This window comes from Corvus hawaiiensis, chromosome Z (genome assembly GCF_020740725.1).
Source record: "Corvus hawaiiensis isolate bCorHaw1 chromosome Z, bCorHaw1.pri.cur, whole genome shotgun sequence".
Lineage (NCBI taxonomy): Eukaryota > Metazoa > Chordata > Aves > Passeriformes > Corvidae > Corvus > Corvus hawaiiensis.
This window is the reverse complement of record NC_063255.1, coordinates 65,430,785-65,455,967: the sequence shown is the minus strand read 5'-3', so window position 1 is coordinate 65,455,967 and position 25,183 is coordinate 65,430,785. Positions and strand designations below refer to the sequence as shown.

The 25,183-nt window shown below is 37.9% G+C and overlaps 2 protein-coding genes across 7 annotated transcripts in view; one reads left to right on the top strand and one right to left on the bottom strand.

The window, feature by feature from the left end:
- The window catches only part of RIC1 (RIC1 homolog, RAB6A GEF complex partner 1), a 47,039-nt gene extending 33,393 nt beyond the window's left edge, over positions 1-13,646 (top strand). For 3 of the 5 annotated variants that reach the window (XM_048292736.1, XM_048292737.1, XM_048292735.1), the window contains exons 14-26: positions 25-135; positions 732-821; positions 1,410-1,570; positions 2,583-2,721; positions 4,551-4,667; positions 5,443-6,171; positions 6,496-6,654; positions 6,765-6,898; positions 7,895-8,181; positions 8,999-9,193; positions 10,958-11,135; positions 11,270-11,458; positions 11,753-13,646. In XM_048292736.1, coding sequence (XP_048148693.1) covers positions 25-135; positions 732-821; positions 1,410-1,570; positions 2,583-2,721; positions 4,551-4,667; positions 5,443-6,171; positions 6,496-6,654; positions 6,765-6,898; positions 7,895-8,181; positions 8,999-9,193; positions 10,958-11,135; positions 11,270-11,458; positions 11,753-12,038 — 2,775 coding nt within the window. In that variant the 3' untranslated portion in view covers positions 12,039-13,646. Of the gene's footprint in view, positions 1-24; positions 136-731; positions 822-1,409; positions 1,571-2,582; positions 2,722-4,550; positions 4,668-5,442; positions 6,172-6,495; positions 6,655-6,764; positions 6,899-7,894; positions 8,182-8,998; positions 9,194-10,743; positions 11,136-11,269; positions 11,459-11,752 lie in introns of those variants that run through there. The other 2 variants (XM_048292738.1, XM_048292739.1) reach the window with 2 other exon arrangements.
- Positions 13,647-17,869: 4,223 nt separating this feature from the next.
- Positions 17,870-25,183, bottom strand: part of ERMP1 (endoplasmic reticulum metallopeptidase 1) — a 34,262-nt gene continuing 26,948 nt past the window's right edge. For both annotated transcript variants that reach the window (XM_048292741.1, XM_048292740.1), the window contains exons 9-15: positions 24,973-25,147; positions 24,244-24,434; positions 23,444-23,596; positions 22,732-22,934; positions 21,905-22,020; positions 21,225-21,388; positions 17,870-20,097 (exon numbers count right to left, since the gene is read on the bottom strand). In XM_048292741.1, the coding sequence (XP_048148698.1) occupies positions 19,933-20,097; positions 21,225-21,388; positions 21,905-22,020; positions 22,732-22,934; positions 23,444-23,596; positions 24,244-24,434; positions 24,973-25,147 (1,167 nt within the window). In that variant the 3' untranslated portion in view covers positions 17,870-19,932. The remainder of the gene's footprint in view (positions 20,098-21,224; positions 21,389-21,904; positions 22,021-22,731; positions 22,935-23,443; positions 23,597-24,243; positions 24,435-24,972; positions 25,148-25,183) is intronic.

The following is a 25,183-nucleotide window of genomic DNA, read 5'->3' as shown; positions in this document are numbered from 1 at the left end:
GTAACTTTCTTTTCTTTCTTACAGTTTTCAGCTATTGACAAGCTTGGACAGAATGTAGCTGTTGTTGGCAGGTTTGGTTTTGCACATTATTCTTTACTCACCAAAAAATGGAAGCTGTTTGGAAACATTACCCAGGTGAGAGGTTATGGAATTTTATTCTGGTGCACAGGGGAGATTTATTTGCTGGGATGTGAGACTTGGAGAAAATTAAAGAGTATTGTTTTCAAGTAAACAGCCTGTAGACACACTTGGATTAGGGATGCTGGTTTTACATGTGTTGCTCATAAAATGTCTGAAACACATATCTTGTGGTTTTGACGCACTAATTTTTGTCTTAGTGTTCAGAGGTTTCCAAATTTGAGTGCATGTAGTCAGATGTTTATTTCATTTCTCTTATTGGAGAGTTTCTGTGATGTAGCTTTGGGTGTAAATTCTGGTAAGATTCTGGTAAATTTTGGCCAGAAGCAGATTTGAGAGAGTTCAGGGATGCCAATAGCATAAAGAACTGTGGAACTGTGTTTTGTAGGATGATGTTTGTCCTTCACATACTATTCTTTAGTACTTTGGTTTTTAAACATTAAAAACTTCATATACATAGTCTTGCCCCATGAGTAAAGCTTATAGAGATCATACATGGCTTTCAGAAATTACCCATATAATGTACATCTCTGTGTGTGTAAGTATATAAAAATGCATACATATATGTAATCTGCCTGCTTTTTTCTTTTCAGGAGCAAACTATGATGGTAACAGGTGGTTTAGCGTGGTGGAATGACTTCATTGTTCTTGCATGTTATAATTTAAATGATCACCAGGAAGAGGTGAGCTACTTTTCTTCAAAGTACATACAATTATTAGAATAGCTGATCTATATGACAGTAGTATTATAAACATGTTTATGTGCTATAAACTTAGGTGGCTTTTGGGCATATTCAGAGTTTATTTATTAATATATACGTAATTCTTTGCAGAAAAATTTTGTTGTTGCTATTAAAAGCTATTTTCTGCTGACTACAGAGAATCTACTCATTGTTCTGAAAACTTTGTGACATTTTTGCATGTTAGCACGAAGTGTGTTCTAAGATACCTATTTACAGTGTTTTGGGACACTTTTGCAAGGTTTTTTGCAAGGGAAGAGGAAATTTACTTACTCTTTGCTTTTTAAAACTGGTGAACTTCCTTATGAGTGTTTTCCAGTTCTTCAGATTTGGCTGTACTGTGCTTTAACCACTCTGGATGCAACAGTAAAATGCAATGGATGAAATACTTGATGAAACAAAAACTCAGTAATGTGTCTTGCAAGAAATTCTTGACAGCCATTCCACAGTAAAGAAAATAATCAGAAGTGGAATTACTATTATCTTGTTGGTAAACAGAACCTGTATTGAAGCTACTCCTTTCCCTTGCAGCTGAGAATCTACCTGCGAACGTCTAACCTTGACAACGCGTTTGCACACATCACCAAAGTGCAAGCACCCACGTTACTACTGAGTGTCTTCCGGGACATTGTGATATTGTTCAGAGCAGATTGTTCCATTTGCCTTTACAGTATTGAGAGAAGGTCTGAGGGGTTAGTATCACTCTTTGAATGCTTTTGCAGTAAGGTACCTGTGGATATGCTCTCAGTCTGAGTAAATTCTTAACGATGATACAAAGGTGTTTGATAACTGGTGGAGTTAGATTTTTAAAATGAAAAGGGGTAAGTGTTACCTGTATGCACAAGTTCATGAGTGTTGTCACTTGCATGCATGCTGATAGGGACATCAGGTGTGGAGGTAGGTAGTGACTGATGTATGCACGTTTCCAGTTGTCTGAACAAACATGTTCCTAACTTATAGGAACTTGAAGACTGAATGTAAATAGGAGAAAAAGGTACTAAAAGACACCAATATACTTGAATATTTTAAAATAAAAACATGTTTCTAACATCAGAAGTAGGAATTAGTAAAGGGAAGGTTAGCAGCAGGCTTACAGAGATGAAGAGGGAAAAGGTTTAGTCTTGGTGTGGTGGTGAGGAATTGTTTTAGTGCAAAAGAAGTAGCAACGTAAGATATTTCAGACAGTTAAGATTAGTGAACCTAAGGAGGAGATAAAGATTCACAGGTAGGGGGGGTTTTTTTAAGTGCCTAAGTAGGTGATTTTTCTTACAGTTACAGTATCTTCTTTTTAGCAAGCAGGAACCTTTTTGTGTTAGAGGAAAGCAAGTTGTTGATGAACTTCAGAGAAAAATATTTTCAGTGCTTACAAAAAAAATTCCCAACAGAATCCAAACCCACGACTATCTCACTGAAGGGTTAATAGAGTCTTATTCTGAAGTATCTGATACTGTCTTCTACCCACTCACAGCTGTATTTCCCAAAGTATCAAGATAAGTAACCCAACTTAGGGTTTTTTGGTAGCTTTATGTAGAGTAGATACGTGGGCATTTCTACTGATTCCTGATGAAAGGAATGTCATTTTATTCTGTAGAGTAAACGATTTGCTAAGGATAAGTTGATTATTTTCATTAGGTTTGCTTCAATATAGTAATTTCATGTTAAGTACTGTTGTAAAATTTCTAAATGTAGTAATTTTCCTTTCAGTCTTAATCCTACTGCCAGTATCCAAATTCTTCAAGAAGTGTCCATGTCTCGGTACATTCCTCATCCTTTTCTTGTAGTGTCTGTTACATTGACATCAGTGAGAACAGAGACTGGCATCACCTTGAAGATGCCTCAGCAGGTAACAGGTCTCAAAATTTGGTAGAATTGGTACCTGGATTTGTTAGTTTACTCCTCAAAGGTTACCTGGTTGATAAATCAATCATAAATTGGTGGCTCTTCTATGTGGTAAAATCCAGAACATGTTTTTTTCTGATGTTCATTATATAGACATTTTATGTGGGAATTGGGGGTGGGGGGATAGAAGGAGAAGTAAGAGTTCAGATTTTATTTCATAGCTTCTCTTGTTACCTTACTAAGGTTGGGGCCAAATATTGGAGAACAAATTAAATTTAATTCTGTTGAGGTTGTGTTGCTCTATTGTGTATTAAAAGTTAAAAACCAGAGCAATCCATGGCATTAGGAATTACCTTTCTTGCAACAACTTGTTCATTGCTCAAAGAATAAATAGAAAAAAGGAAAAGATGGCATATGACTCTATAAGGTTATTCTTTGTCAATTCTGACTACACTAAAATAAAGTAATATAATTTCATACACTAGTTATGTCAGGGGATAGGTCAACAGCCAAACAATCACTTAAGATGTGAAGGTCCCCGTCTTAAGTTCAGAATTCAGTCAGGGTACTGAAAGCAAAGAGAACTTGGATTTTTATTGTCTGGGTTGCAAACAGAGTAGGCTTAACTGAGCAGCTGCAGTATGAAGTGTATTTTTTCATGAAAGCACTACCTTGGGGTAGTTCAGAAGTTGTGTTGTCTGTGGGACAGCCCAAGAGACATGTAAAGGTGCATCATTTTCTCCATATAGCAAAGGTACTGGCAGGTACAAAAGTGGTGGCACATCCGAAGGTTTGTGCTTCCTTCCTTCGCTTCATTCTAATTTAATGTCCCACAGTGCTGAGTATGTGTCCAGAGACTTTGTTATGGTACTGGACAAGGGCATAAAAAGCAACGTGCTTGTGGTCCATCTTAGCATGAGACAGCATCTGTATTCCTGAACTACCTGACCTGTGTTGTTTTCTAATTTTGAGAAAAAACTACTGAAACTTTTTACAGAACTAATAATATTTAGACTTAGCTTCAGATTGAATAGATACTACCTCTTTCTAACTAAGAGCACCTATCCTTAAACTCTGTTGATCCTCCTTATCAAAAGATAAATATTTAGGTTAGTACTAAATATGACACTTCACTGAAGACAGAGCAATGTGTCTGACTTTGTGAACTGTGTCAGCTTTTTCAGTGTTTTTAAGCTATTAGTGACCTTAACCCCTGATGCTGCAAATTTGCCATATAGATCCTCTATCCATGTATTTTGAAACTAAGTTTCATGCATGGTAATAACTCCAGTGGCTTGGTTTAAAATTAACATGAAACAGCTATGAAATAAATCTTTAGAAAGAATACTTCACTTTCTTGATATACCTTACTGAAAAGATTTTTCTTTAACTGCAGCTAAATAAAAGTTCAATATGCTGTACAAGTGTGGCTCAACTCTATTTGGCTGAGCTCTTGGGTTGTGTACCAGTGTTAGTCCTTTCAGTCTGATACTGGCAATCATACTGTGATGATACTCATAAGAATACAGAATTTTATTTTTTCTTAAAATACTGGTGGATTGCCCTTTTAGGACACAAAAAGTCCATATTAAACACATGGAATGAGTCTGGTGGATAAGAAACCTTCCAGTATTTACTCCTTTGCACAAGAATGGCAGTACTTGGTTTTTCTTGATGTTTCTGAGTCCTTTTGTAATGAATTCGGTTGTTCGTCTTCTCTGTAAAGTGACACATTTAATGTACACTTTCTATTCTGGGTTTTTATTGTGGTTATGAGTAAAATGATCATTCAAGCAGCTTGAATAATTTGCATAATATTCTTTCTATCCGTAGGCTTGTGAAGCTGAAAGTATTATGCTTAACTTAGCAGGACAACTCATCATGTTGCAAAGGGATCGATCTGGACCCCAGATACGAGATAAAGATAATAATCCTAATCAAAGAAAGCATGTGAGTAAATATATGTGGAGTACTGCGTATGGCTTCAAAGATGTCAGTAATTGAAGAAGCTGTGGGAGAGAATGGTCCAGACATAAAGAAAATAGGGCTATAAGCAACACAGTATCTACACTTACAGACCGAATTGTTAGCTGGAAGTACATTAGCATTTGCTCACTGTGTTTGCTACTTACATTGAAATGAAATAGACAAGCTTTAAGAGTAAAGATACTACCCAGAATTTGGTATGCGCCAATAACAGAAAACCTCTGTCTGTCTAAAGCTGTTCTGTATGTTTATGGAACATTATCATTTTTTGCAGAGTATGTTTACAAAGTTCTTGGAAATAACCACAATAGAAATCAATTACTGAACTTTTCAATTCTTCTGGGATGATGAAAACCATCAATTCTGTGTGAAACAAGCACTTTGGGAGAGTGAAATCTGGAAAGTTCAGATAAAGATTTGTCAGTTCTAGGTTGGACTTACTGAAGAAGCATAGAGCAGGTCTTTATTTTTCACCTTTATTCTCATCCCTCTGCTTCCTGACTAAGTATTAAGGAGGTTAAAAAAAATTAAAGAAATGTCTACAGTTAATATAAGTATTAAGTGGTCTTTTGTCACATGCTAGGGGTACAGTTAAGGGAGAAGCAGATTTGTTTCTTCTTCGATAGAAGAATAACATGTTTGAAGAGAGTAGTTCTTAGCTGAAAAGTAGAGTTCTTGTGAATAGGGTAAAAATAAAAGGAGTACTGATTTTTAATTTTTTATTTTTCATTTTACATAGCTGCCTTTTTGTGCTCCAGTTGTCCTTGCCCAATCTGTTGAAAATGTATGGACTACTTGCAGAATTAACAAACAGAAACGCCACTTATTGGAGGCTCTGTGGCTCAGCTGTGGTGGGGCAGGTATGAAAGTCTGGCTTCCCCTGTTTCCCAGAGATCATCGAAAACCGCATTCCTTTCTGTCAAGACGGATCATGCTGCCTTTCCACATCAACATATACCCATTGGCTGTTTTGTTTGAAGATGCCTTGGTTCTTGGTGCTGTTAATGACACTGTGCTCTATGACTGTTTATACACTCAAACCAGTGCTAGAGAACACTTAGAGGTTCTTTTTCCTTTCTCCATTGTTGAGAGAACCTCTCAGATCTACCTCCATCACATTTTACGCCAGCTCTTGGTTAGGAACCTCGGTGAACAAGCCTTGCTTTTGGCCCACTCCTGTGCCACATTACCATACTTTCCTCATGTACTAGAACTGATGCTTCATGAAGTGCTGGAAGAAGAAGCTACCTCGCGGGAACCCATTCCCGACCCTCTCCTTCCCACTGTGGCGAAGTTCATTACAGAATTCCCCCTCTTCCTGCAGACAGTTGTTCATTGTGCTAGGAAGACAGAATATGCCCTGTGGAATTATCTTTTTGCTGCTGTTGGAAACCCGAAGGACTTATTTGAAGAGTGCTTAATGGCCCAGGACTTGGACACAGCTGCCTCTTACCTTATTATCCTACAGGTAATGGCACCAAATATATTGCAAGACTGCTGATATTTACTAACATTGCAGTATTTTAAAAATAATGTCCTATCAAAGTTGTGCATATTCAACAGATTTTTAATTTAACGGTTTTCTGTTGATATTATGTCCGGTTATGAAGGGTGGTAAGATTATGCAGTGTAAGTAGTTAGTTTACTGTTTTAAATAGGAAAATACTAGCAAGAAATTTGCTGTTTGTAATCTTTGGTATACTTGAATGTGACACAGTGTGGCTTGATTTAATAGAACTTCTGATTCTCTACAGTAAAAGCAAATCACCTAATTATGCTTTGTTGCTTGCAGAATATGGAAGTTCCAGCAGTTAGCAGACAACATGCTACCCTCCTGTTTAATACTGCCTTAGAGCAGGGGAAGTGGGATCTCTGTCGTCATATGATTAGATTTCTTAAAGCCATTGGCTCTGGAGAAACAGAAACACCCCCAGCTACACCAACAGCTCAGGTTTGTGATGAGAAAAGTAAATACTGTGCATCAAGCCTTGTATGATTAATCTTCATGTTACATAGCATGTTTGGTCCTTTGAATGTATGTTTTTGTTTTCTTGGTTTTAGGAACCTAGTTCAAGTGGTGGTTTTGAGTTCTTCAGGCATCGCAGCATTAGTTTATCCCAGTCAGCAGAAAATCTCCATAGCAAATTTAATTTGACAAAAACGCTGAGTATGCCCTCTGGCCCATCTGGGAAAAGGTAATGTCTTCTTCCCCACTTTGTTAGGTACTACAGTACTAACTTACCAATTTCAGTTACAGAAATAAATTATATGATAGATTTGTCGTAATCTCCTTCTGTATGTTTTGCATTTGTCATTTCACAACTTTCGTATTGTTTGCGTCTCATAACATTCTTGGGAGAATATGTTCTCACACATGTAAATATATGTATGTGTGTTTGTATGTATACACAGGCACGGTTACAGAGATATTGCTGACCAAAAGACTCTGAAACCACTGGATGTGGTACACATTACATGTGTAGTAATTTAAGTAGCTCGTGAGACCACATGCCTCATATTTAAAGGATCTGTTTTTCTGAAAAATACATTTTGAACAGCTCGCAGCATCACAGTGTACAATGTGCTGTGCTCCTATGCACATCTTGATCTAGCAGCATGTTTCCAAGCTACAAATAGAGCGTTTTATGCCTTGGTATGAGCCCCTCTAACGCTGCTGTATGCAAACTTGATATTGATAGGTATTACAGTCCAGAAGTAGTATTGAACTAAAATTCATTATTATCTTTGCTTTGGCTTGTTTCCCCATACATATTTTTAAAACAATCCTAGTATAAATTCAAATACTCTGAATCAGTAATTTTTAATAGAGAGTATCTTAAAGGTTTGGATAGGAAGAGTTCTAGACAAATACTTGACTAGTTCTCTAAACTTTGCAGTGTCATCTACATTTTATCTCTCTTACTTTACTTTTTTTCTGCATTGCTGATAATTTAATGCTCTGTAAATACTGCTGCTGTTGTAACTTAAATCCATTATTTCACCTACCTGTTGAGGCAGTGGGATCTTTTAGAGAATATAAACAGCAAGGAATGATGGAAACTGCTTTTGCTGTTACATAGAAAGCCCCCCTTCTACTATTCTGGTCACTCAAAGTTCTGCAGTTGTGGCCAACAGCCTTTGCAACTGTGCTTTATCAGTGTTCATGTGGCTGTTCTGTGCTGTGTGTGCAGGTGGAGTAAAGACAGCGACTGTGCTGAGAACATGTACATTGACATGATGCTCTGGCGGCATGCTCGGCGTCTGCTGGAGGAGATCAAGCTGAAAGACCTTGGCTGCTTTGCTGCACAGTTAGGCTTTGAGCTGATCGGCTGGTTGTGCAAGGAGCGAGCCAGAGCTGCCCGCGTGGAGGATTTTGTGTGTGCTTTGAAAAAGCTACACAAGGATTTCCTCTGGCCATTTCCAGTTATACCAGCTTCGTCCATTAATTCACCTTTCAAGAATGGAAAGTATAAGACAGGTACAGTAACATCTGAGTTTGATATGCTCTAGATTTCCCTCCTGCAATGCTACATCTGTGAATCTCAGTCTGTTCTGCTTCTGTTCAGCCAAGATAAGAACAGGCTGAGGCATGCCACCTGCACAGCTTTCTCACACGGTGTATTTTTTGAAGAGATTCTGTTTAGCATAGAGAGTATCTCTTGTGTGATTATTATTTCTGTTGAAATCTCTTGCTTTCTTAGGTGCATTGAATTGGGTATCAGGTGTGCAGATGTTGAACTGAACGTGGAAATTGCTGCAGTGGAAATTCTGCTGCAGAAAATTACTAAAATCAATATTACTATATAGTTTCTAGATGAGGTATTGATTCACTTTTTTAAAATTAAAAAGCAGTGTTCCTAATATTTGAAATTTACTTTATGTTAGAGGGTGAGAACTTTGAAGACTTTGCTGTAAACCTCCTTTATGTTACTGATCTCTTCACCTTATCTACTTACAGCAAAGTTGACACTCGCTACCTTATCTCCATATGGCAAGGTTGACGTTGGCTGCCAAGTCTCCCTCTTCTTAGTTGCAGCATCATTATTTACTTCTGTTGATTCTGACCACTTTATCACATGATACTTCTTTTATGCCAGGGCTCACATAAAAAGCTGATCATAAATTCCCAAAATACCTAAACTTGCTGCATTCCCTTCTATTTCATTGGTCCCCTGAATATTGACTTAGATGCAAGTTTTAGCCTCCTGAAATGCCTGAAGAAAACTGTCTTAATTTCCTTTTGGATACTTACATGATACTTACACTTCTATGATGTGTTTTGTTTTTTTTTTTAGCTATGGGGGAGCAACTGCTAAAATCTCAGTCTGCAGACACCTTTGTAAACATGGAAGTGGACACAGGGGTTTCAAACACACCTCGCAGTCGCAGCTGGCTTGGTACTATCAGCTCTTCGCAGAGAGAAATTGACACTGTTTCATCCCATGGACCACACTTGCAAGATGCATTCCTTTCTCCTTTGCTAAGCAAAGGTTAGTCACTCTTCCTTCTATGTGCTCATTGGAAAAATGTGAAGTGTGTGCTTATATTTTGATACTTGCATGTTAGTGCTGTATTGTTGCTTCTCAACTGCTGATAAGGAAAATTCAGGGAAAAAAAAAGGGCTTAATGAAAAGTGAACTGAAATTTTTACAACAGAAAGATAATGCCCATGTTGTATACCTCTACGTACCTGAAGTAGAATATGAAGTAGATATTTGGTCTGTTGTGATAACTTGAAGTTAGTATTTTTTCAGTCTGGCTAGGAAGTGTCCTACATTTTAGGGTTTTTTTTTCTTTGTCTCTTGCATGGATCAGCCTCTTGCAGGGGTTGGAACAGCTCTAATTGCATGAACTTTGTGCTTTTGGGTTTCTTAAGAATGATACTAGATACATTACTTATTGAGGAAGTTGAGGAAACTAGAGACCCATATAGTTGTATTTTTTCCTATGGCTTTATTTAAATTGCTTTTTAAAAGCTGTAATGTATGATCAGCTTATTAAAATAGAAAAAGAAGTTTTACTTTTTATATATTTTTTATGAACACAGAAGGAGATGGAAAAGTTTGCCAGGCCATTCAAGTCTTTTTTAAATTTAATTTTATTTAAAAATATTTTATACTTCCTCTTGTCCTTGAGCATAGAGCAGCATTTTCAACATTATCTAAATCATGTGATTTCCGCTCTATTAGGGCAAAGATCTCTTAAAGAGCTACAATCTCTTTAAGACTGTAGAGCCTTCTGTGAGATTCAGAGCATTTGGAGATACTCTCTGTCAGCTTGGACACTGTCATTTTATTTTCACTCCTGTTTCTCTTGTTTTTTAAATCTGGAGACTGCAAGAAAATTAGTATCTCTTTCCATTGCACTGATTTTACTGCTGTCTGCCACTACTGCTCTTTCTATAAACAAGTATATCAGGGTTTTTTTCTGAGCTGGATGAAGACCTTTGAGTTCAATGGACTTTGGTACACATTTTCAAGCCGTTTATTTCTAAAGAAACTAAATTAATAGTCTTTAAAACATTGCAAGCTGAATTCTAATAATGATTTCACAAATTACTAATCCAGCACTGGTATTCATGGGCAAGAAGATAATCATATAACCTTTTGACTTCCTAAACATTTTCCAAGAAAAGATGCATATGCTTTAATATGGAAATTGTTCTCAGGGTAACTGCCTTCATGGCTCACCACTGTAATGGTTTTAGCTTTGATGTTACTGTTCCTTTGAAAATTTTGTTACTGCATGTGTTCTTCATGTTTTTACTAGAAATACTTCTTCCTTGTAATTTGGGCAGGTAAATATTTACATTACAAAGCATTCAAAATCTTCATGGTTTTGTATGGAGAAAAGAATTTGATATTGGAACTTCATTTTAACAAAGGTTAAGAAAGCAGAATTTTAGTCAGACAGTAACCTTCCCTAGACTTAATTCTAGGACTATAGTATGCAAGATACTGTATTGGTGTTTTTATGATGATTGCCAACACATATCTAGGATCCTGTACTGATACTAATTCTCCTGAATTATTTTTACTAGATAGAAAAAGTATTGCATTCCTGTAACAATAGTTCTACCATACAGTGTGACAAGAAGAATGGTGAAGCAGGATGGACAATATGCCTGAAGTAACTGTGATACACCGTAAAGCATTACTGTTTGTCAATTTTTATAGGAAGTGGTTCAGAAATTCTGAATCTTACTAAAGTAAGTAGTTTCTCTTTTCCCTTATGTTTCTGAGTGTTTTTGATAGGTGATGAATGCAGCATTGGTTCAGCAACAGACCTGACTGAAACAAGTTCTATGGTGGATGGAGACTGGACCATGGTGGATGAAAACTTCTCCAGTCTCAGTTTAACTCAGTCAGAGCTTGAGCAGCTCTCCCTAGAACTGGCCAGTAAAGGGCCACACAAGTCACAGGTGCAGCTGCGGTAAGTAATGACACGTGTGCCTTTGAGACTGTTTCTTTCTCCTAATGCTGCATGCCAGCAATTCTCAATCCACACAATCACAGTGCAACTTTTGTCTTTGGAGTAGAAAAATAAATGGACTTTTTTCCCTATAGGTACTTGCTACATATCTTCATGGAAGCAGGTTGTCTGGATTGGTGTGTTGTCATAGGCCTTATTCTCAGAGAATCTTCAGTTATCAACCAGGTTTTCAGTATCATGCAGTCCTCTGATATTGATGGAGAAATCTGTCAGAATATCAAGACTGGCCTAGATGCTGTTGAGAAGTGGGCTTCTACAGATTGGTAAGTATTCCTTTCTACCTTCATATTCACTCCAGCTGTAGATAGTTTGTTACCTAAAAAGCAACTTCGAGTTATCTTAGCCTTAGCTGAAACCTCACTTCAGAGAGTTGTAATCAAATTGGGAAAAAAAGAGCAAAACAGAAACCAAACCAAACCCAAAGCAACCAGCTTTCCAACTTTGTTTGATTAGGATTGCCTTCTTCTCTTTATTTAAAAACATTTCTGCTTTTCAGGCACATGACAGAAGTACTAATTTTAATTCGCTCATAGTGTTGTATCCTATTCTCTTCCTAGCCCTGGGTACAAGCCATTTCTAAATATCATCAAACCACAGATCCAGAAACTAAATGAAATAGTAGAAGAGCAAGTACAACCAGAAGCGTTTCAGCCAGTGAATCCTTCTAAGGTTCCTGAACAAGCGAACCCAAGAGCTGAGGAAAGCAGGACTTCATCTAGCCATGGCACTAATCCTCAGAGTGATGCTGGCAGCAGCAGTGCAAGCAGACATGAAGAAGACAAGGCTAAGACAGAGGATGAGGATTCATTCCAAGAAGGCAGTTATGACTGTGTTGTGTCTTAAGTGGAAGGTGAACAACTTCCCAAGCATCAGGTGTGAAAGGAAGCAAACCAGCTCTTAGATCTGCTTCCATGCTTTGGATTTGAACTCTTTTTAAATTTTGTTTTGGTTTTTTAATATTTCAATCTTTGGAATTTTTAGTGGGGATAACTAAACATCAGTTTCATCTAATAATTTCAAAAGTAGGCATGATTCTTTTTTGATGAAATTGTCAGACTGCAGCTTTACATTTTGATACTTTAAATAGTGTTGGAGAGACTGTGAATGGAGACAGATTCAGCCAATGTTCATCAGTACCTTTACATCACCAACACGTTCCGAAGAAACTACTTACATCTTGCTTGAGTTTAAAAGGCGAAGAGGGGATTAAATATAAAAACTGTTTTCTTTGCAGCTTGCCTGCCTAATAAATGTCTGATCAATGCAGTTCAGATTGGTTTGATACCAATATTTTGTAGTAAAGGACTGTAAAATATATTGTATGTTTTTGTGAATAATCTTGTACAAATACTCAAGATTGTACCATATTTGGAGGTACCTATATGTATTTGCATGTCTCTAGATGACTAGTAAAGTTAAAGCAGAGTTGCACTTCTTTCTGGATGAGGCATACTTTACTGACCTAACATTGACACAAGGTGGCTTACCTGTTTTTTACTGCCACTTAACATATCTTTTAGTTGGGTTAAGGGACTGCTTGAAGGTTATTTATTTCATTGTAAATTCTTTTCTGATAAATGGATTTTTAAAATGTAAATAATCATCATATACTCTTGCTATGGAAAACTAGTTTAACAGCTCATACTTAAACATTTTTCAAACATTTTATAATATGCATACTTCTGACTAAAACATATTTAACTTTCATACAATGTTATGGAAAGCTGGCTGCAGAAGTCTGTTGCTTTGAGGTACTTATTTTTTCTAGCTGCTGTCCCTATGTAATAACTACCTGTAACAGTATTAATTTAGATATTAGCTTGTTTGTACTGTGCAATCTGAACAAAAATGCAACATTACTCATTTTATACACAATAAATTAGTTTATTTTTTATAACATCACTTGATTACTGACCTGGACCAAACTAGTCATAGTAGGATAGTTACAGCATCTGTTGCTTTTCTAGTGTAGTTACTAAAGGAACATCCATTTAAACTCTGGAAATTAAGACTATTCACAATTAAGTTTTAAATAAATTGTGGTTTCATCATCTTTATTTGTTTGTAGATAAGATCTAGTGCTTTAAAATGTACAAATATTAAACTGTTGCTTTAGAATGGCTTTACTAGCCAACACAACCAGTACAAGTGCAATAATTGCGAGTATTACTTGGAAAGCTGGAGCTATTAATGAATGCAACTTGAACTTCATTTTAAGAGTTGAAACTATACTGAAGTTAGAGGAAAGAAACCTGGTCTGAGTCCCAGCATTAAGCTTATTCTGCATTGTAGCTACTGGTTACAGATAATGTCTGTCATACCTACAAGCCTGTTGTGACCTGACGTCAAAATTCATTCTTGTTTTAAGGGGATAATACTTAAAGCTTTTTTTATGATAAAGAAACCTGCTTAATCTATGTTAAAAGAAATAAAAACTGTGCTTCAAGTTAATATTTTTCTGTGGTTCTGTGGTAATGATGTAAGCCAAGCCCATCCTGGTCAGCCTCCTGCTGTTCAGGTTTTGGATCTGTGCAAGTAAAACCATACATTAACTGATATATTAACATTCTTAGTATTCATATCTTACTACTGTGCTACTGTTGTTTAGCAGGTAAATCTTTTTAGTTGTGAAATTTTAGAAGTTTGTACTTCTTTAGTAGTAATTATCTCTATGCAAATCTTACGTGCTAATTTTGTATTTTGATTTCACTGCTGTTATACTTGTAATTAAAAGACAAATGTATTCAACTTTACTTGAAGTTACTCCTGTGAAAAAGAACTATTTCTGACTTCAAGCCATCCAGGTAGGCCATCTTAGAGAGACAAAGTTCTCAAAGAAACCACCTGATGAGGATTGTTTTTTATACTCACATGGCTTGTTTTTTACAGGATGAAGAATCAAACCTTTACCTTATTAGTGAATCTTTGAAGTTACATCCAGCTGCTGCTGTGAAAAGAGGTGTGCTGGGTTTAGGTGGCAAGGTTGTGGTAGCAAGGAGGGCTGTGTCAGACAGAGCCAGTTCCAACAGACTCAGGGAAGCCTGTCAGGCAAGCTGGTACCTCCTCTCTGTAAAGTGTATAAATAAAGGCTCCTGTGGGAGATGAGTGAGGAACAGTCCTGCAGCGATACCGAGGAGCAGGAGGAGGCAGTCCAGGCACTGGAACTGGGATTCCCTGCAGCCTGTGACTCTGTACACATAAACACACACATTAAAGGATACACTGACAGTCTTGCTATTAGCATCTTACTGGTGTGGTACTGCTCAACAGCTCAGTCCTTTTAGACGATAGGGAAGGAGCCTCTCCACCTGCAACCCAGTGTGGAGCACACTGGAGCAGATTCCCACAGTGGCAGCCTTGGAGTGCCCACACTAAGCTGGTGGATGGAGGAGCCCTGAAGGAAGCTTGTAGCCTGAAGAGCCCATGCAAGAGCAGGTTTCTGGCAGGAACTGTGGCCCACAGGGGATCCATGCTGGAACAGTCTCTTTCTGAAGGACCATCCCAGCAAGACGAGGATCCCCTTTGAAGCAGTTTATGAGAGACTGTATCCCATGGAGGGGACTCCGTTCTGGAGTAGGGCAATAGTGAGGAGAGGAAGGAAGCAGAGAAGAAATGTTACAGACTGACCATGACCTGACCCTTAACTGACCATCTCCAGTCCTTCTACACCACTGTGGGAGAGAAGGTAGAAGAGTGAATCTGGGAAGGAAGGGGAGGTTGGGGTAAAGTGTTTTAATTGTTATCATATTTCTATTTTAATTGATAACAAATTAATTTTCCCAATGCCAGTTTGTTTCACCTGTTGTGGGTACCAGTGAGTGATGTTCCTGTCTCAACCCATTAATTTTCTCATCCTATTTTCTTCTGGTCTGCTGTGGGGAGGATGTCAGAGAGCAGTTTGCTAGGTACCCACCAGCCAACCAGGGTTAACTCACCACAAAAGGTTTAGTCATCTACAAATCTCCACTATTAAACTGAAGATAGAAAAAATGGGCCACTTAACCAGTTGAGAATCTGCATCTTTTTATGGAATTCCAACATGTTGACACTGTTCTCACTTTGTGTATCCAGCTCACTAAAACTGGCTGATGTCAGATTTCCTCCCTCACAACAATTTGTGTATCATCAAGTTTTCTTATCTGTTTCTCATCCTGTGCAAAACTAATTGTCTCAGAAAAACAGCAACAATACTTTATATTCCTTGCTACCAATTTAACAGATCCTTTCACATTGGGTATACTTGCAAAACTGCTTGAAGCAAGTCACATTTCTGAAGATAACTTTTCACAATCACTTTTGTCAAGCCAAGTAAGCTAGTTTTTCCTCACCGTGTTTTAGGCCAAAGAAACCAGAGGGTTTTAGAGCTGAAGTGTCTGTAAGCTACAGGTTAGAGAGACACTGCTAAGTAAGCAGAAATACCTGAATTCATAATCTAACCAGAACCTGTACAAAGAGGTCCTTTTCATAATAAACTCGGGAGAAGCTGTGACATTATAAAAGATGACTGGTAACTTGCTGAGGGTGGTAAGCTGGCTTCAACTGAAGGAAGGAGGGAAAAACAACTTACTGTCTCAGCTTATTTCCTTTCCTAGAGCTGAAGACTGTTGAAGTACTCTAGTAGGCAGTGACAGGAATAGCAGCATAGAGTGAGTGGCCTAAGTCTTCCTAGTGTTTAGGCACAGAAAAGAGAGATACAAACTTGTTGAGTGTTCTATTTATCACCTGGCCCCTGAAATAGGAAACTCCTTGGGCATGCTTACTGAGAGAGCATTGAGAGACGACTTCACAAGTCCACAGCTGGAGCCTGAAGTTACTACACAGCAGACACATGGCCCCCAACTAGTCTTTCCTAAATTTATTCAAATTACTGTCTTCTATCCAAAAAATTCCAAGCCCCCCAAAACCCGCCAACACAGAAGAATGAATCCCAAATAATACAAAACAAAAACCTCTAAACAAACCAAAACCACCCAAATAGAGCAAACCACCACCCCTCCCCTGAAAAGAACATCCCCAAATAAATTGTGCATGGGCACCTTTCTAAGATGGTTGCTCAAATTCACCTGTATAGTTACTGGCTTTAAAGCTTCTATTTGTTCTATTCTCAGAACAGGTTGAAATAACTGTTCCTTTTTAGATAAATTTCTGCTTGTTTTTAAGACTGATTCTTTCAGATTTCTGAAACATTTGCTAAGGACCACATGCTTGACATCCTGCTTGAAATACAGACAGCAGTGTCTAGATCTCCCTAATCTGGTTTGTACTTCCTGCTCAAGACTCTCCTTTAATGCTTAGCCTGTTCTCAAGCTGCACCCAACAGCTTTGACAGAACCATACAGTGCTGCAGCCCAACAGACCCTCTTCTGCAGTGAACTTCCAGGGAACCCTGGCTAATTTCTAGGATCAGTTTATCTTCTAAGACTGGAAGGGATTTTCATGAAGGTTGAGAATGCATATTTTGTCTTCAAAATGGAAGGCACAGCTACATAAGTTGACACTAACCACAGAATGCAGGTTTACTGAACTCACATGTCTTCTTCCCATTCTCTACCAAGACCACATACCAAGTTCTAAGATGGGTCATCCTGCAGGCCTCTTCCAGATAATTATCAGAAGTCAGATTAGGTTTTGCCCTCAAGGGAGAAGAGTATGGAACAGCTTTGCCATGCAGACAAAATGTTCTTCAGCTATGTCGCACCTGCTACAACTAGCTCTGTATAGACTTGTTAGATCTTGTCTATTTGATTAGTGTTTTTCCAGGAGGACTGCAATCCAACTAAGATTGACAGACATTTAAAGACAGGTCTTACTAGCACAGAACAGCCCCACTCAGCTCAACAGTCTGATGTCAGTTTGTGTATGATAGCTGAAATTTTCCTGTTCATTGCACCTATTCCAACACTTTCTTCAAATGCATACTTCTACTTGACAGGTGATCTTGAAGGTATGGTGACACACTATAATAATGCACTACATTGTATAACCACAACAAGTAGAGGCCTCCTTTGCTTAAACTGATGAAGTGCTTAGTACTCAGAGAGCTTCAGAAGTATGTATTTTAATAGAGAACAGTAGATTCTCAAAGCCATCAAAACCAGGGAAGAAGAGAAGAAGAAAGCAATTTAGAAACTGCTGTGGATGTAAATTGTTTCTGATGAGCACAGGGTGATTCTAATCAACTGTTTACTGCCTCCACTAAGAGTAAGTAATTTTTCTACTCTATGCCCTTGTATCCTTAAAGTTACCAGCTGCTTGCATTTTATACACTTCAAAGAGTAAGACACACAATGCTTTTTTATGAGAAAGAACAACCCATAGTAGCAAAAGACTAATCTGCTTGTACTTGAATGGGGAAGCAGATGGACATAAACAGCAAATTTTTCTATCCTGTTTTTCTCTCTGTGATCAACAATAAATCTGGTCTCAACCATCAATTTTGCAAAGATTACTTAGCTTAGCTATCAGTGACTCCTCTGTATCACATCTTATTTCAAAAACCACCTTCCTTTCCAGGAAACCAGCCAGGACGCCCATTTAAACTTTTCTCAACTCAGATGATTTTTGTGTTCTTCGGCCAAGCTTATCTTCCACACAGCTCTAACACGAGCTGTCTAACCCAGCACCTCTTAGCAGTATTTCTACTCCATGCTCAAATAAAACATTACTGCAATGAATGAAAACAACTCAAATATACCTTTAATCATGCTAAAAATCAGGTTTCACCAATCAAGTTTTGCTTTTATTTACAAAGACAGAAATTTGCAACACACCAGACATACCTCATAATTAAATTATTTAACAAGGATTAAATCCTGAGACTGAAGTTATTGCTTCACTTAAAGTTTCAGAAATTGCCAACACACATTTTTATATTTTTGGCTCCCAGTATGAATTCTTCACACAGCACTTTCAAAGCATTAAATCAGAGGCAAAACACAAAAATCAAAACTGAGGAAGATGGCAAGTATCAGTGCAGCTTTAGTTAACTAGCTGTGCATCAACTAGAGTACAGTACAACACATTCGTTGAGATTCAAGACACAGGACTTTTAGTTCATAACTCTGATTTTCAAATCACTAATAGCACTTTAACATAGGGAGTGTAGTTTCAAATCAGATACCATCAAATGAGTGATGATTAATGCACATTATGTATAAACCCATGGGTTTTAAGATACTTATGGCCAGTTCATTATGATTACAGTAATTAAACCTCTTACCCTAGTCCATGAGTGAGCTGACACTCTGTGAATGTCCCTTGCAACCAATGAAACTGATTCTTTCCACTATTACACACAATTACAGAACAATCCGAAGGAAAAATACCTGACTGGAGAGCTGTTATCCATCACAGCTCACACAAATTAATGGCCACATTTTCTTACATGTGCTCTGCAAACTTACCAGCACTAGCATATTTCTACTCTAAATGATGATGCCTGCACAAAATCTGCTCTGCATGACATTAGGGAATACTTGTGAGATGGAAAAAAACCACTAAAATTTGTAGCATGGTATTGATACAGCAAAATGTTTTATACATAATTTGGAAAAAAGCATGAAGTTCCTTCACATACACTGAGTTCTTTGAATTTCAGAAATTACCCTTAACTACTAACCACTGCACTAAAAAAACCCAAAAACCTGGTAAGTACAAAAAAAGAGGTCAGTAGCTTCGGATTTCAAAGCTTGTCAATTAAAATTGGAAGATACTCTAAAACACTCACAGTCATTTATAAAATCCATCCTGTGAAAATAAAAGAGCAATCCAGACATATTAGACATCTTTTTAAGATTACTCTTTTAGGTACTTTTCCTTATGGAAAGCAAACCTTATTTTAAGAAATAGTAAAATGTATTAGCAAGTGCAATACCGTTACACTACCAAAAATCTCTCCAGAGGAGATACCAAAATTAGCCAATTCTAATAAATTGGAAGGTAACTTAAAATTTAGAATCGATTAACTGTAAGACATCCACATAAAGGAGTGGGAACTTAGCACTCTTACATAGGAGAGAGCAAGTCACGTGTGCTGATAGTGAAGATCCCAACAGGAACAAAACCACAAGATGGTAGAGTTAGGTTGAACTTAGCCACTCATGCTGTAACACCGAAGAGACGGGAAAAGGGGTAGAACTAAGTTTTTTAACAGAAACATACAATTTGGATAAACAATTACAACATTCCATCATAATATTGATTTCTCTGCATTGCGCATTTGCCAAGGACTCAATGCAACCTGTACGAGCATCACAGTTTTCAGTGACTTCATCCAGTGACAAAAGTAACACTCAGGACTTCGCCACCTCTGCCCTGCTCCCACAGGAACAAGCTGCTTTTAGCTGCAGATCTGACTTGAATAGGACGGATAGGATTGGTAGGTGATACTCCACGTACCTGTGAAGTATGGTTGTATTTTACACAGCAACAAAATAAATTCCATGAAGCCCTTCCATTACAATTGCCACCATTTATTATGCTAATATTACCTTGTCAAGTGCAGTTTTCATTTTAAGAAACCCACGAGCCAAACTGCCACTTCAGTGGAAGAGCCAAGGTGAACTGCATTCATGTTGACAGAAAAGTATCATTATATCCCCAAGATAGCAGTAGTCTTTAAATAGTCAAACTGCCAAAGAAACAGAATTTGCTGAAGTCTCTGACATCTTGTTACGAAGTGCTTGCCTCAAGAGCATCCTGCATCAGAGATAACCCTATTAGCCCTGCAGCATTGCTGTCAAAAGACAAAAAGGTCGTAAGTACAGGACCAGCCAGAAGAAAACGTCCAGTTTGGAAACCTCTCCAGTAAGGTATAGAGTTGAGGTGACTTTTGATCTTCCCCAAAAAAGTAATGTGCTGCTACGGCGAGGGAGACTATTCCATCAGAATGCTTTTCTGGGGCCTGAAAGTGAGAAAAGGACAACACAGTCTTTATGATTGTTCATGACTTTTCAATATGAGAACAATTCAGATGCACTTTCCTGCAGACAGTATCTCTGCAACGAACTTCATTCTGCAGTTCTTTGTCCTCTGTGTTAAAATACTTCCTATCTTCAACGTATCAGTCTGACTACATGACAAGTACAATCTGAAACTAACTGGTAAACAGGTATTTAGATCACAGTGTCTCTGATGTGTTACACAGCTTCCATGTGCCCCAACTTTAATGTTTGTATGTCTGTTTTGCTGACAAATCAAGATATGGACTCCAACACAGTATTTACACTGATCCTTTTACTGCAAATCCTGAGGACATACAGCCCTTTCTGGCTAGCTTTGACTCTATCAGTCTTGCAAGGCTTGTCACCCTTGAGACTCCAGTCTGCCTTATCAAGTACCCTTTGAGGATTATTTGTGTTTCGACTGCCTGGTGCAGGAAAGAATAAGGGATTTCCTGAACTTTCAAAGATACTTGTAATATTCACTCGACGGGTAAGACACTGTTAAACCTGTAGTAAAAACATACAGATCTGCAAAAAGTTATTCCTTTGGAAGTTAGAAGGGTAGGGAGGCAGATCATAAATCCCACTGAAATTGCAAGGCTGGAAGCCTTGAGTCCCACTGAAAATAAAGTAAAAGAATTTTGAGAACAAAGCTTTGACAACTCTCTTCAGCTTCAAGACCAGTAAATTTTCCACCAAGGACTCTGTAATTTCCCAAAACCAAGGAAACAAGGGAAGGGAAAAGGTAACTACTCATAATAATAAAAATCAACTCTGAAATAACAGTAGTAAAGATAAAACTTCAAGAACTGTGAGGTTAAGATAGGAGAAATCCAAACTTATGACCAAAGACCATGGAGACAAGAAAAATATTTTTGCCTTGGCTGTTTGTCAAGTTGGCAGACTACTCATGGAAAATACATGGGAGCTGATCTATAAAGCCAACATACTAAAAGAAGGATACCAGAATTAGGATCTATCAAATAAAGCAAAGCTTTATTTACTATAACATTCTTCACATAGGAAATGGCAGCCATGGTGGGAAGAGGGCGGACCAAGGCATCTCCAGGTTTCCAGCAGCACTCACCGTCAGTTCTACCCAGAAGAGCCAGGGAGCTGCATGCAGCCCACGGGAGTAGAACACAAAGTAGTCTCCCCCCAGGCTGGCAACCGGCATTCCATCCCCGAGAGACCAGCGGGACAGCGCCGACCCTGTGCGCGGCCGCACGTACAGGGACATGTGGCTCGGGCCTGCAGGGACAGAGATGTGTGTCCACATGATCAACAGGAGAGGCGGGATAACCATGTGCTTTCCCACAGAACAGCATGTCATCCTTGTATTATTATCCATGTCTTCCAAAGCATGATAAAAATGTCTTCTCTACAGAAGATACTTCAATTTTTGCTAAGCACCGGGATGAGATGATGATGTAACAGAGGAATACAGGACATTTCACAATATTAATATAATATAGTCCAATATATACTAACATATAAAATGCTACAAGATGCACTCTTAGAAAGAACCTGCTGTAAAACAATCAAGACTTACTCAAGACAGACGATGTTATCAGTCCCAGAAGTAAGAACTGGAACACACCACTCACAGCTTCTAGTGTGCTATGAAACTGAATTAATTCATGCTAATCTTACATGGCTTACTATCTTGGGAACAGCACTGCAACCTGCAGTACTGGAGTCAAAGCCTGATTTATTATGGGCATAAAAATAAACACAGATCATAAACCAGAAGCTTCAGTCACTCACCAGATACTTCAAAGCTTAACCTCACAGAGTTCCTGGGCATCAGCTCCTTGGACAGAAGTTTAAACTGAATTGGGCTTCTTGGCGAAATTTCTGGAGCAGGAAGATACCAGTTTTTCCTGTGGAGAAAAAAAAGTTTCAAGTTATTCTCAATGCAACACCCTGAGGTACTAAACATCAGAAGACAAGAAGTTTCTCTATAGTATGGCTGACTGTGCTGCTACTACATGAAATATTCAAAAGCTGTTGATTCTAGCAGAAGGCAAGTAAAATCAGCTTCTGGTCAGACAAATATTTAAAGGGCATATTAGAAAAACAGTCACCAGTGTATTCATTCATTACCATCATCTGCCTTAATTTACAAAACAAATGAGTGAGAATATTTTCACCTTCAAACGGCTACACTTTTGCTCACAAGATTCTTGAGGTGTGAGAAATAGCCACAAGCAGCTGGTTTTCTTCTGTGGAGACCTGCTACTCTAGACATCCTCTGCAGTCAGCTGGGAAAGGGAGGAGACAGACATACATCCTCCTACTCTGAACTGCCCTTTAGGAGGCCCCCCCGTTCACCTTTTTCTCCACTGGTGCTTACATCTATTTCCCACACATCAACTTCTAAAGCTTCTGCAGCAGACCCATAGAGTCTCTTTTGCAGAGACTCTAGCAGAAGACTCAGCACCTAGGCCGCAGTTTGTCTTCTTAAGAGGAAGGATTATTTACTTTTAGACCAAGATTATCCTTAGTTTTTCTTCCCTTACATAAGTGAAATTGCATAAACGACCACTATACTTTGCAGTAAAGTGCTCAAGTGAAGGAGAGTTCACACCAACCGGAACATGAAGTGCACTGGCAGAATCCAAGGAAGGCCACAGAAAGGAGCCTGCTCCTCGCATGGAGTTCTAATGGTGTCATTGATTTCAGGTACATGGGGAGTTATGTGAGATATTCCATTATAATCAAATCCATTAATCCATATACCAGAGTCACTTTTAACCACATTTCCATCTATATCATGAAATCTTCTGCTTGTGTGCTAGAAGAAAAAAAACAAACACAGAAAGATGATGGAGCCTCGAGCGTGCAAGCGGTAGAGGTGATTCTGAAATATCCTCCATGTGAATCCTTAAGGTCTACTGCATTTTCAGTATGCACTGAACACATATCTGAGTATTTATGAATACAAATGCAAGAATTACTGCGATAAGATACATACCATAAGAACACAATCAGAAGATGACTCTGACTGTTTTAGCCCACCTCAAACCTCATTCACTTTTTAAATTATCATCACTTACACAATTCGCCCACTTAAAACCCAAAACACCCTGCTCTTCTGACACAGAGGAGCTGAACACTGAGATTGAACAAGGGGAACATTAGCCATCATTTCAAATGCAGGAATAATCACTAGAGCTTTTAAATCAAAAAAGAAAGGGAATATTACTCTTTCTGGGATGGAGGAGGTGGGGGAATTAAGCCTTGAAAAAACCGAAACACTCTTGCAACCAAAAGAGGCAATACAACATGCAAAGCTCTTCTTACCTGGAGAAAGACTCGCTTGGGCTTTGGATTAGCTGCATCAGAAGTGTAAGGAAAGAAGATTCCACTACAAACGAGAATCAGAGTGACTACGAACACAGTACTTAAAGTTATTAGCGTCGTTTTTGTACTTTTGACAAGGTAAATGAAGTTAATCTAGAGAATAAAAAAAACAGTCCAGTTATAAAACTGCAACACTTAAGATATAAGGCACTACTTGTATAACTCTAAAATTCAATTATGGAACTGAAGGTACATTAAAAAGACATAATTGCAAGTACCACCTCATACAAGACACTTCTTTTTTAATCTCAGTATTTAAAACTGAGATTTTTAAAGCTGATTTATTTTATAAAAAAGGAATAAAATGAGTACTTCCTGGAGCTTTCAAAACTTTCTTGTTTTTAAAACATCTGCCAACAAAAAAAAGCCCCAGAATCTTTCCAGGTTCTATGGCAGCAGAAAAACCCACAAACCTGAGTATTCTTTTTGAAGTTTGTACATGTATTGTTCAGTCATACATTACACCTAAAATGAATCTCTGCTCAAAATTCAGCATTACATTTCGTATTTTACATCAGTCTTTACTACATCATCATAGAGCAATATAAGCAGTGCTTCAATGACCTTTCTTTGACTAACACAAAACATGGAATCTTTGACACATTTCCTAGAACTTTCCAGTAACATTTAAGATATTGTCAAATTATCACTAATTTCTAGTATTAATTAAAAAAACCTTCTTATTCTAAACTCTAGAGAAAGTTTAATGGTTTTAAACAATATTTACAAATTCTACTTACAAAATACGAAGACAGGATCATAGTGAAGATAACAATAAATCCTGCCAACACCATATCTGGTGGAATTTCTGAACCACTTCGTCCCATGACAGGTGTAAACATTTCAAATACAGTCCAACTTAGATACAGCATATACAGATAAGGAACAAACATCCCCAGCATGTACATCACAATGAACTGTATTGTGGCACCTGTAGGGAACAGGAAAAAACAAAAGACAAAAGAAGTAAAGCTGAAAAGGACATAAACACGCAGCTTTACTGATATATCCACAATACCACTGCAAGGCCCAATACACAATACTGGTCCTCATCCCTGATATGCATATGAAAGGATCTCATTTTGCATAGCCAACACTAGTGTAATTTTCAAAACCACCACAAAATTAATCTTGTATTACAAAAAAAATTTTAACATGTTTTCTGTCCCAAGCATTCCTTAAATATTACAGTATTTTTTATGAACCTTAACTGTTCATCAAAATTTTGATCGCTTGTTAATATACCCACATACTGCTCTTTTAACCTGAGACATGGGATGTTTTTCAGTGTATTTTTTTAAAGCTTCTCACACTTTCAAACTGTCTTAAGTTCAAGAACACTTCTTTCATTACAAAAATGTGACTTAGTTAATTTGACTATTCAAAGTCAATGTTTGCAGTTTCTTTTGCCTAAATAAGAGTAAGAGTAGAAGTTTTTAAATACCATTTCCACCCCTCAAAACCAATACCTTTTTGGCTGAATTCCTTGTGGATCATCAGCTTAGTGAGTAAAGGAAATGCTACCCACAATGTACAAATGAATGCTGAGCAAAGGCCCATCTGAGTCATCACAGCCAATGCTATTGACCAAATCATCAATGAGGCATCAAAAAAAACATCTCCCAGGTACTGCTCATTCATATTCTGTAACAAAAAGCAGTAAATACATTTAATTACTGT